At 38.8% G+C, this 12,832-nt stretch overlaps 1 protein-coding gene across 2 annotated transcripts in view; it reads right to left on the reverse strand.

Moving 5' to 3' along the window:
• STK32B (serine/threonine kinase 32B) overlaps positions 1–12,832 on the reverse strand; it is a 158,298-nt gene that overhangs the window by 20,344 nt on the left and 125,122 nt on the right. For both annotated transcript variants that reach the window (XM_058803490.1, XM_058803491.1), the window contains 4 exons: positions 10,759–10,862; positions 6,152–6,268; positions 4,905–5,030; positions 235–366 (listed from right to left, as the gene is read on the reverse strand). In XM_058803490.1, coding sequence (XP_058659473.1) covers positions 235–366; positions 4,905–5,030; positions 6,152–6,268; positions 10,759–10,862 — 479 coding nt within the window. The remainder of the gene's footprint in view (positions 1–234; positions 367–4,904; positions 5,031–6,151; positions 6,269–10,758; positions 10,863–12,832) is intronic.

Below are 12,832 nucleotides of genomic sequence, written 5' to 3' on the forward strand. Positions count from 1 at the left end.
ATCTGTGATAATCTTAAAAATTATTCTAGCTTAAAGATATGTTACTATTTGACTGAAATAAATGGTTGCTTTTCATCTTGCTTTGGAGGTGATTTATGCAATGTATAAAATGACAGAGAGGTTGAGTATATTTTCAGAGGTGATAAAGCTGAACATAACTGAGTTTACAATTATTATTACACTATTAGAGTGTAAGCAAAATGCCACTGACCGCAGTCACAGTCCCCATCTTACCAGTGGGCAGGTTTCCTTAGCTCCATCTTTGGATTTGTTTTTGGCAAGTCGCTTTTTCTTTTTATGGAGAGGCTTGGACTCTAAAATCATTTCTTCAAGTTCAAATGTGGGATCACAGTTCAGTCTTCCTTTCTGGTAAAAAAGGATTCAAAGTTAATCTTTGAAGCATCGTTGTGTTTTTTTAATTTGCTTGGCAAGTGTTAACAGCAGTAATAATGAACCAGCTCCTAAATCACATCTGTAAAATGAAAACTGTCTTTTTAGGTCTGAAGTGATGCTCAAAGTTTAAATAAGGGAGAGAAAATAAAAATCATATTATAAAGCAATTATAAAGAGTTAGATTCTCTTCCTGGTTATAAACAGATAGATTCCTACAGTGACAAAAGTTATGTTACCCGGGGAGAGATTAATCTGGCCCAGGGTCTTCATCAGAATATCAGTTAGTGCTGAAGAGTAATAGTGACACCAGCAATAGTGCAGAAGAGCTGGGGAGTACCTCTAAGACCTTGCTGAAATCTGATTTGCCGAAGTGTTGCAGTGGATTCATTTACTTAGATGCTGTCCATGAGAACAAAGGAAGGAGCAGGCCTGTTTAGGTTAGCAGCATTCATATAAAAAAGAGTTCAGAGCCTTATAGAATCCCAGGTTGGAAAGGGTGTCAAGGATCATCTGACCCAACTTTTTTGGGCAAAACCACAGTCCCCAGTCTGGACAAGATAGCCCAGCAACCTGTCCAGCTGAATCTTCAGAGTCCAGTTTTAGAGACTCCACTGTTTTTGTGGACAGATTCTTGAAATGGCTGATTGTTGTTACAAAAGATTTTGCTCTTGTGTCCAACTGGAATCTTCCCAGGAGTTACTTGTACCCAATGCCCCTTGTCTTTTCCATGTGACCCCCTGTAAAAGGGAGCTTCCATCTTGGTAGCTAACCTTTAGATAGTGGGGCATGGTGATAAGGTCTCCCTTAATCCTTCTTTTCTCAAGGCTCTACAAGCCCTGTTCTCTCAGCCTTTCCTCTTATGGCCTATTTCTCACTCCTCTGATCATCTCTGTGGCCCTTCTCTGGACCCTCTCCAGCCTGTCCACATCTTCTTTGTGTAGTGGGGACCAAAACTGAGCACAGTATTTCAGGTGTGGCCTGGCAAGTGCTGAGTAGATTGGGTCAATGACTTCTTTGTCTCTGTTGGTGATGCACTTGTTGATGCAAATCAACATCCCCTTGGCTTTCTTTGCCATGGCAGCACCCTGGTCCCCCACACTGAGCTTGCTGTTCACCTAGACCTCCAGAGCTGCTGGAGCTGTTCCTCAGCTGGACAGATCCCACCCTGGACTATATTTTCCCAGGTTTAAGACCTTATACTTGCTGAAGTTCATAAGGTTCTTGTTAGCCCACTCCTAAAGGGCCTTCCTGCAGGGTAGTTCTCCCAAGGTGTCCACTTTCTCACTCAGTTTGGTATCATCAGTGTCTTCCTCAGGGTACACTTGATCCCTTGATCCACATCATTTGTTAGGGTTTTAAGCAGTGTTGGACCCAATATTGATCCCTGGGACCCCACTTGTGACAGGCTCCCAGTTTGAGGAGCAGCTTTTTCCAACTCCCCCAGGTGCAGCCCCATCACCAGTTCCCCACCCATTAAATGGATCACTTTTCTATACCATAACACATAAATATCTCACAAAGGAGGCAGTGGGAAACTGTTTCAAAAGCCTTAGAGAAATCCAGGTAAACAATGAGAACCACTTGCCCCATATCAGCTGAGCAGGTTACTTGTCATGATAAAGTTTGGAAAATCCCATTTGTCCTTGGTGAATCATTGCTGGCTTTTCCCAATCAGGTGCTTCATTCTAATCTATTATTCTTTTTCTATTCTATCCGCTTTATTGAGGTTTTCCTTATCCATTACACATATTACTTAAATATTTTGGATTCTTTATTTAAAAAATGCCATGCTAATTTCTGATGCTTGACTCAAATTTTAAGATTCTTTGTTATACCAGAAAGTCCTTCACAAAAACTTTGCAAACAATTTGAATTGTGTAGTGGAAGATGTTAACCTATTTTCCTCTGGGACTTCTGAGATTTCAATCACATCATTGTCACTGTCAAGGTGGAAGTACTAAAATAAGTCATACATAAATGACAGATATTTATAGTAAGCAAAGACACTAAGCAGCAAAATCACATCAGAAACTACTTGTATAATTTGTGGTGTCCTACAATGAAACATTTGGTTTACAGATCACTCCATCATTTTTGTTCCTAGCAAACTCTCTATAGTCAGAGCATGATATTTAGATATCTGATGCCTTTTCCTGCATATTATCCAGTCAGCTTTAGTAGAACATAGATTTTAGATTTGATTCAGTACTTAAAAATTATATCACTTTAATTCCAAAGCTTTAAAAATAAAAGCAAATTGTATTTTAAGAAACCCTACAACAATTTATGACTCTAAGCTGAAAATGAAGAAACTAACTAAGCCATAAAGAAACACATGTGCTAGTTAAGTAAGAGCTATGTTTATGGAATCAAATTAAGCTGTTAGAAATTAAGCTATGCGCCTCCTGTGTGCCCTCCTAGCTGTAGAGGACAGACAAGCTCCTGACAGTCCAGGTAAGCTGTCAAAATTTATAAAACCCTCTGGTTTCAAAACACATGTCACAGAGGCCTCAGTTCACCTTCTCATCAAAGGCTGAAAAACAAGAAATATTCTGTTGTGTGGCCTCAATTAATCAGTGAACGTTTTGCAGATGCTACAAATAAAAAGCTCCTGGAAAATGTGTGACCAAGCTTGGTCTCATGAAACAACAAAATTTCTATGAAAAGAAATGTTGGGCTGGAAAAGACACTTTGGTTCTCACCTCACTGCTCTTCCTGACGCACTTGATCAACCAGGTGGAACAAGCCCTGCAGTATCAGACTCTCCATGGAAGAGTCTGGTTGAGCTTGTAATGGGACTTTCAGATAATTCTGGATAGATAAATGAAACACTTTATTTCCTTTTAAGTGTAGAATATTATTTTGCTTCACATATTATGGATTTCTCCTTCAGTTTTATAGATGCTGCCAAAACACAAATAAAGTGAATCCAAATGTGAAAAGAAAAGCTGTCTTTGCAGAGTCTGAGACTCCTGGAACCCCACCTACATTGCATCTCTGGGTATTGGGAACTGGATCTCCCTTATGAAATACTATGTTGTGAAGTTTTCTGTATGCTGACACTTCTGGATTAAACATTTAGCTGGGAGTAGGAAGTAAATAATTGGTTGAGTTTTGCCTGAGGAGCAAGTCCACACCTCGGATGTCTCTAAAAGCAGCTCTAACTTGAAAAAAGGAAGAAAGTCAGTCTCCACTCATCTTGTAGATCCACACACCAGGAGAATGGAGGATAAGAAGGGGATTTGTTCTGCATTGCTTTGCTTAGGACAGTGACCTGAGAGGGTGTAGAGGAGGATCCTGGCCTGGCACAGCAATTATTCCGGGTGCATGGGCATCAAGTAAGAGTGAAAGAGTCATGGCCTGGTAGATATGACATTCACCTCTCCAGCTTCTCTCTTGCACTAGGATTGAGCAAGTGAAAGGAAGGAATTTCCCCACAAATGAACATTGCTCTGGAGTGCCTGTAAGAGGGACCTGCCTTTCCTTTCTCCTGTGTGCTTGTTACCTGCTGTGTTCCTGGTCTTTCTCCCGTTCCCTGAGGGAGACCCTGCCTGCCCACCCACAGCTCTCTTCTCCTGCAGGATGTTGTTTCCAGAGAGGCTCTGGTCAGGTGCCAAGGAGCCCAGCAATCACAGAGAACAGTGTCTTGGCAACACACCTGGCTACCTTTGCTCCATTAGGCAATGCTCTCTCACCTTCAGCTTCTGAAGGGCTGGATCCTGTCCCCATCACGTTTGTCATGAGCTCTGATGCACGCCTGGATAAGACAGGGTCCACCTATTCCACTTTCCTCATCTTTACTTGCATGATATAAAAATATATGCATAATATAAAAACCCAGAAACAAACCTTGGTATGCTACAAATATGTTGTTTGGACAACAATTATAGTGCAACATGGCTGAAAAAAGTGAAGCAGCATATTAACACTACAGTCATTGCTTTTTATTCACGGCCTTCAAATACATTTAACTTGAAAATGAGCAAAAAGGAAATATCCAGAAAATACTGACAAAATGGGACCACAGTAAAAAAGAAACCACCAGATTCCCTCACAGAATCTGAATGTTTTATTTGTAAGAAATTGCCACAAAGAAAAGAGGTCAGACTTTTGGAATACTATTTTTTAAGTGAAAAACTAACAGCATACTGGGATGTTAAAAAGTTTTCCAAATGTTATTCAAATGTCTAACTTTCACAGCCACAAAGTCTTCTTGGTATTCTTTGTCTCAGAGTTAACTCTGACAATCATTTACTATAACAGCTGAAATGCAAAGTCTGGAAAAGGTTTTCTTTTATTTGAAAAGGAACGAAAAGTGAACCAAGGTTAACTAGTTTTTGTTGTGATCTATTGGAATGGGACAAATTTTCCCTTAGCTGTGACTGAGTAAATGAAAGCAGAAACCAAAGTAAATCACTGAAGAGCAATAAATACAAGCATAAACAAGTAAAACATCAGTGATAATTAAAGTCAGAATTTACAAACACTGTTCACCTGGAATATTGACTTACGTTAGGAACGAAGCCTGGGGTAACAGCTTTCTCTAGAACAGCATCCCAGTTGACATCAGCCAGGTATGGAGAGTTCTGGATGTCTGCAAGGCTTGAAAGGCGACACTCTGGGTCCTTAATGAGAAGCTGTGATCAAGCACAAGGCATTTTCTAAGGAACTGCATGTCATATAGAACAGCAAATGTATCACACACATGAATTTTATGATACATATTTATAAATAAGAAAATGGCTAGGGAATCTTCTAACAGATGCTAGAAGTCCCAGCTTTGAAAAAAATTAAAAGTAATAAGTCACAGGATATGAGTACAGTTTAATTGCCACCAGATGGCTGTTGCAGGCATGAAGTGTATAAATGTATCAGCAACAAAAGTCTGCTTACAAATACACAAGAGTCCTCATGAAATGAAACATCACAGATCAATGCCACCCAACAATTTGTATTCTCTCTTTAATTTTTTGGAAAACACAGTTACACTGAGAATCCTGACAGCAATTAAAATTATCCACCTCAGTGCTCTATCTATTCAAGACTACATTGATAATTGCTGCTAAAGACATATTTTTTATTACTCTATTCAGACATTCACAAATATTTCCTGTTCAATAATCAGTATTGATGATTTGAAATACCTAAAAGAGAGAGATTATCTTTGTGGGTAGTCAGGCAATTAAAGCAAACAAAAAACTTAGATTTTAGGAAGAAAACAATTTTTAGGTTCAGATGCATTCAGAAAGAGCCCTGCCTTGTGGTTTAGTGATGTTTACAGCAAAGAGGCTCGACTTTTGTTATTGCAACTATAGCAACATGGGACAGTAAGAGATACAGCCATTCTAATTTCTAATCTCCCTGTCTGGAAACTGCAGCAGAAATTCAGAGGGCAGAGTGGTCCTTCCTTCCCTGTCCCACTTGTATATTCATAGCTGGGGGGGTAATGAGGCCAGGGCACAAAGAGGAATTACTGATCCCCAAACTTTTACTATCTCTAGTGAATCAGCTTTAAAATAAAAGAAATTTTAAATTTTTACTTTGAAGCCATGAAAAGCCTGATTCTAAGCCTAAGAACACTGCACCTTCTGAAAATACCACACCGCTCACATTCAGAGCAGCTAGAAATAAGCTCTGCTCTCTTATCCTTGAGATGTTGGCTTCCTAATGTGTGTGCTTGTCTGATGCCTTTTCAAGAGCTGGAGAGGCTTCAGGAAGAGGAGAGAACAGAGGACAGAAGGTATTTGTGCTTTCTTACCCTTTTCAGTAGTGCTATCATGCCCTTGCACCATGCGGATGAGTAGTGAACTCTTTCAATCTTGAACATGTTGAGTATCTCATCGATGGGGGTGGCTGAATGGATTTCATAGGGCCTCTGGGATAAAATAAAATCAACATCAAGTCAAAAAGAATGGATAAAAGAGTGCAGACTAGTCACATTTTCCTGAGCTCAGTATTGTGTGTCTTGAAAATATCAAAACCACGAAAATATTGCATAACAATTTTAAGTCTAATCTTTTGTGTGTGTGCTCTTCTTTGGTTGCAATGAATATAATTACTCATAGATGCATTTCCTCTGCAAATTTTTCTCTCATGAAAGGTAGTATCAGTTCAAATGAGATGAATAAATAATTTTGTTCCTTGGGCGTTCCATGTGAAATGTGGATTGTTTACTACTTTTTGCTTGTAATCCTAGTGATCAGTTCTTGCAACCTAAACCAACAAAGCTGATGACAAAAGGAGCTTTGTCGTCCTTATTTTACTCTACTATAGTAGAGAAAGAAACTAAAAAATGCTTACAAAAGTCTGTGTCAGAATCACAATAAAAAAAGAGGACTCCAAATCCCAATTTTTCTTGTTTGATTTTTTTAAAATCCAAAATTAACACACTACATGGATCTGCTGTCATGTGTTTGCAGTGCCTAATTTCTTCTATAGATGAAGAAAAGCTCTGATCTTTGCAGTGCTTTGTTCATTAAGTTTTCTATGATTTATCTTTTATTACATGCAGAATTTGGAAATAAAATACTACATATAATTTTATATTCTTGTTATTTTCTGTGCACACACTTGTGTATTTGAAGCAAGTTGTTATAATTATACTTAATGTATTTTTGTAAACAAGTGCAGAGAGTGGATTGTTAGTGAATTAAGTTTTAGCCAGCAGGTGATAAATATGTGATATGAGATCTGCAGCTAAATGCCATCCTAGCAGCAGTGTGCAAATTAATGCATCATAATTCATAATCAACATAGAGTTACCTATTAATCCAATATCCTGAACAGCAAAGGGCAGACACTCATTACCTTGACTAAGAAATGAATCATCCCTTGACTTTTGCTAGTATGTACTGGTAGAAGATTATAATTTAAGAATATTTCTAGGCATTAGTTATCTAATCTGTTTAGGAATTGGAGTAACTCCTCATAAATACCCAGGACATGTTCTTATTCTGGGACAATTCATGCATATATTTAACTTTCATATGCATGAAACCAAGTGCATTCCAAGGTACTCAGGTGCTCTAAAAATACATTCAAGGAGTGTCTAAATCTTTTTGTTTTGATTCACATTCAGTTAGCCCATTATCATTTAGCTATACCATGTCCATATAAATTCAACAGAACTTAAACATCACTTTAAATGCATAATTTTCCTGAACTGGGTTCAAAATTTTCAGTAGAAATAGTCTGTTATATGCTTTCCTCTACATGTGGTAATGTTGCCATGAAACAGTTATTAAAAATGAGACTTTTGCATGTTTTCTGTCACCAAAAAGCAATGTACTGCTGAGTTAACTTGATCTAACAACATGATCAATAGGATCATTGAGTCAGAATGTACATCAATTGTTGAAAATGGCAATTAACTCAAAAATTGGCAATTATAAGGAATTACAAATCATCAAAAGTTTTTCTGTTAAGGATATTTCTGCCCATGCATTTTTCCTGACACAAAAATCCCTAAAATTTGCCTTATTTTCAAGATTATTGGCATTTTAAAATCTTGAATTTTTGAGATTTGCAGACATTTAAAATGTTTTTATTAGTTAATTCAAACTATAAATGGCCATTATAAGTTTAGTCTTTTGAGGCCCTTCATACCTCTATCTCCCCCGTTTTTCAGCTGTTCAATCCACTCAAGGATTCCTTCAGTTATATTTTGCAGAAAAAGGAAAGAAATCTGGTTTGCTTTTGTTGAGGATTTTTTGTCAAGGTTTGTTGTTAGTTGTTCACACTGCAGTGAAAGTCAGAATCTGGGAATCCTACCTACTACTCATTCCTTCACTTTGTCTCTACTGAATTCATGGTATATACATTTATTGTAGCATTTTATCAGTTGTCTATAGCTCAAGAACAGACTGGCACACGGCATGGTTTGCATCATACAGTTTAATTATAGTTTAATTTCTTGTACTTTGTGAGAAGATCGATATTTGATGCAAAGCTGTATGAATTTGTATTTTTCTTGCTAGCTTTTTTACCAGCAGCTGGATAAGGAGAAAAATGTACCTATAACTTATTAAGAAATGTTAGTTATACTATAGATAACTAAAAAATGGTGCAGAAAGATCTGTACTGGACATGCTTCTATATCTGCAGGCTCATTTTAAGCAGAACATGGTTTTGGCTGCCCAGCAGTGGGAAACCAGAAATGAGAATGGCTGGAATGCCTTGATCACCCTGAGCAGCAGATGCAAATAAAACCAAAAATTCAACTCAATGAAAAACAACTAATTTTTACTCATTTTTCTTTTCCTTATCACCTCTTGAATTCAGGCGGTCAGCATCATACGCTACGCACAGCTCCGAGGTGGAAAATCAAATTTGCGATGTTTCTTATTTCTAACGCTCTGTCCTTCTTTGGCTCCTGCCTTTCCCATGCAGCAGCACGAAGCAGGCTCCAGCTGCAGAAAGCCCTGTGTCCTGTGGCTCTGCCCCGTGCCACAGCTCCTCCTTGCCCAGGGCTGCTGCTGCGGGCGCGGGTGGGCTGCTCCGAGAGCCTGCCCGTGTTCAGGGGGCATGGGGCTGTTCCCTCTGGCTGTTCCTCTGCTGGACAGAGCTGTGGGAGCCTGGAGGAGCAGGACTGCATGCCTGCAGGTTTAGCTCTCAGCCTTGTGTGCAAACTGTGCCTCCAGAGCCATCTGCTGCTGTGGCAGATGGGGCTCCGGAGCTCGCAGTTGTTGAGACGGCAACGTGCCTCGGGTTAAGCACATCTCCTCAACCCACTGCTACTCCTCTTGTCATCACTCGGGTCAGTTTGGGCCTTGTTTAGACTACAAAAATTTGGAAAATACACACCTTTTCCTTGTCCATACAGTGATGTGAGCTGCCAAGCCATCCTCTGGCTGGCTCAGTAGCCAAGGGCTGCTCGTCAGGAGAAAACAAGCAGCTGGCTTGGGTAGCTTGAGCAGGTTCAGATGGCAACATTTTCATTTTATAAAAAACCTAACAAGAAATTGATTCAGTCTCAACTGTGCTTTGTTTGTAGCCAGACTGGCTTATTCAGGAAAGACTGTATGGGTCTCGGCAAATGGATATCATATATAATTTTTTATTTTTTAATTGAATTGTCACATCAAAGTGATCTTTTGTGATTAGTCTTGGGAGTTCAGCTTTCATTAGCAATCTATCATTGCTCTCCTTTCTTGGAGACAGTCAGTGGTGAAAGGGTTGATATAAAACCATCAGAAATGTTCTCTTAATTTACTGTAAGTGCAGCTAGAACTACTGTCTGTACTAGGACTGAGGATGTATTATGCTTATCATTGCCAGACTTTAACTCCTCCATTCCAGAAATAATGTCAGTCTAAAAACTCCCTAAGGTTTGAGAATTATGGTAGAGAAAAATTGATAATAATTGTCAGTTTGTTGTTTTTGTTAAGAAAGGTTTTAATACTCCTCTATTTTGAGGGATGAAACAGTCTTAGCATGGGAGAGATCTTTGTCTCAGGAGCATGACTTTTGTTATTCCTATGGAAATACAAAATAGATTGGCCAAATTTTAGGCCTTTGGAAAAAGTCGCTTCTGAAGTAACAATATGCAGACACTCTGAAATTAAATTTTCTATTTAAAAGTAAGAATAATAATTATTTCTTATTTCTATTTTCCTTTATCTGTTTTCCTACATGAAACTGTGAGATCTTTGTGGGATGAATTGTCTAGCAAGACAAGGTAGCCAAACTCTATTAGTGTCATAATATAAAAAAACATACTGCAATGCAATAACATCCACTTTCCAAAACAGGCATGAAAAATAATTTTAAAAACCCCAAACAGCTGCTTTAGCTATGTCATCATCCTGAAATAGTATCTAAATTACTGTTTTCTGTGGGGAATAGTAAATATTTAAGCAACTGACTGAAATCCTTTGAACCAAAATGGAAAAGAGTTTTCCATTATCTTCTGTGATATTCAACCATGCTCAGGAAGATTTTTCATTAAGCTTATTCACATAATTGATTAGATAAGAAACAAATGCACTGGCACTAAGCATTTCCTGTAGTTGGGCCAAGCATCTTAGGAAATTAGATTAGATCTCTTACGGTATTAGCCAAGAGAATCAAAGAGAAAATAGAGTGTGAAGTAACTCAACTTCTATTTGAAAAAAAATACCATTGTTTGCAATTCAGCATTATAAAGAAGCTGTTAAACATTAGGCCTTTCCTTTGCCAAACTGAGGCAAGTTTCCATAATTTGAGTATGGGGTGAAACTTTCCCAAGAGTGTTTTCAGCTGGGAAAGAACCAGGGCAGCATTCCTGACCTGGGCCTTGCACACTCAAATTTTATCCTGAAGAGTGCACTCAGGGCCACTGCAAACCTGAGATTTTTGTTAGATAACAACAAATTCCATCATTCTTACCCAGCCCCTCAGCAATTCATATGCTGTAATTCCTAGGGACCACCAGTCTACTGGGTACGAGTATCCTGGACCTCCATCCATAAAAGCCTGGAACACTTCTGGAGCTGAAATAGTAAATCAAATTGAACAAAAAAGCATTTCATTAAGGTTAGACTATGGGTAATATTTCACAGCTGAAAAATGAATAAGGACTCAACAAACTGGAATTAAATAGATTAAGAAGCACAGCATCTTCAGGGTGAAGTTTCAGTGCCTTGTTTTACTCATAACAAGCAACCTTTGCCAGGCAGGGTATTTCAAAAGTCAGTAATTTCATATGTTAATTCTTACTTGGTTCATTTAAGTTTTAAGTTATGTGAATAAAAATAAGTAATAGGAGGAGAATTCTAGGTCTGAAGTGTGACTTAGTGCACTTAGGATAATGTAAACATTTTATGGGAGAAATATCTGCAAGTGAGGTGATTCTTCGTGATTGATGAAGGTGTTGAATATGGTAAATCTCATCCTTATTCTACATTTGGATAGAACTAATCAGACAGGTTTTAAAGGTATTCAACACAGAAAAATGGTAGATAGAGAAATCCTGACACTGATTTTATGATGTGAGAAACTGTCACAACTGGAAGCAAACACTCTGTCAATGAAGTAATGACTTCCATAAACTTCTGTGGATGAAAAGAAAAGGTATTTTCAATACAAGGATCCACTTTATCTTACTTTTATGAAAAAAACCTATACTGTATGTAATGTTACGGTAATTTCTTCAAAAAACCAGATATAAATAAGAGTGCATGTGAAATGAAATGAAATGAAATGAAATGAAATGAAATGAAGTGAAAAGAGAACTTGGTCATGCTTTTACAATGATTTAACAGCAGAATCTCAGTACACTTTGGTAAAGCAACATTTTCACTGGAGATTTTCTAAACAGCACTGTCCCCAGCAGTAACATCATGCTAGATTACAATCACCATGTGAGCCTCTCCTGACCATGAATGATACTGAGGCTAATTTACCACATCACCACTTATTTCCACAGCCTCACTTTGTGGTGTGCACACTGCAGTGAATGCTGCAGTCTGGTCACACTTCTGACTGGCAGCTTGGGATTTGACTATTTATGGCATTTAGAGAAGCTCCTTTAATAAATGGAAAGGCATTCCTCTTAGAGGAGTTTTGGCAGTCCTTGCATTATGGATGACAACCTAATAATTTACAGCTCCAGACCTGACTTCAGAAAGTCTTCAAGTGCCAAATATAATAGAAGGTTTCAGCATCCATTCATTAGTTATGGCAAAACTCTGATCTGTAGAATAAAAACAGTGAATATATGAAAGTGTTCTTATACTCTTTGACCAGCAGGATCATGTCTAAACATGTTTGGTATGAGATCTGCAGGCACGCAAATAAACTTTTTTTCTGGAATACATGTGTTTGGAGAATAGGTGACCATGGATCTCTGGCAGAGGAAGTGCTGTGATCCAGTATGACATAAAACAGAAATGCCATGAGTCATTACACTGACTGTCGTGGGTTGACAGCCTTTATCCCAATATCATGTGTTGTGTCTGGCAGCTGTGCCTTTTCTCTTCCCCCCCCCCCCCCCCCCCCCGCAGCCGTCTTGCCGCGGCGGGGCGGGGAAGAGAGGAGGGAGGGTTTGACCAGGCCTCTTTGGCTTTTTGTTTTGCTGCTTGGCTTGGCTAGCCGCTTTGCTTGCTTGCTTTCTGCTTTTTGCACTGTTTTTTTTCTTTTCTCTTGTTCCCTCTTTCTTACCCTCCCCTGAAGATACTGGACCGGCTCCGGACCTGACCTGAGAGCTCCAGGACACCCGAAGCTTGCAAAGAAGAGCGGCGCCCTCTCAACACAGTCTGTTTTTTGTTTTCTTTTCTTTTCTTGTGTTGGGGAGTGTTCTTTTGTTACTTGTAAATAAATAGGTTTTGTTTTCCACTTTGCTCCTCCGAGAAATTCCTTCCCGAACCCGGTATTGGGGGAGGGGTGGTTGGAGGTTTGTTTTGTTTTGGGGGGCTCCCTTTTGGAGATTTCCCCTAATTTGTCCTAAACCAGGACACTGACT

Source organism: Ammospiza caudacuta, chromosome 4 (genome assembly GCF_027887145.1).
Source record: "Ammospiza caudacuta isolate bAmmCau1 chromosome 4, bAmmCau1.pri, whole genome shotgun sequence".
NCBI lineage: Eukaryota > Metazoa > Chordata > Aves > Passeriformes > Passerellidae > Ammospiza > Ammospiza caudacuta.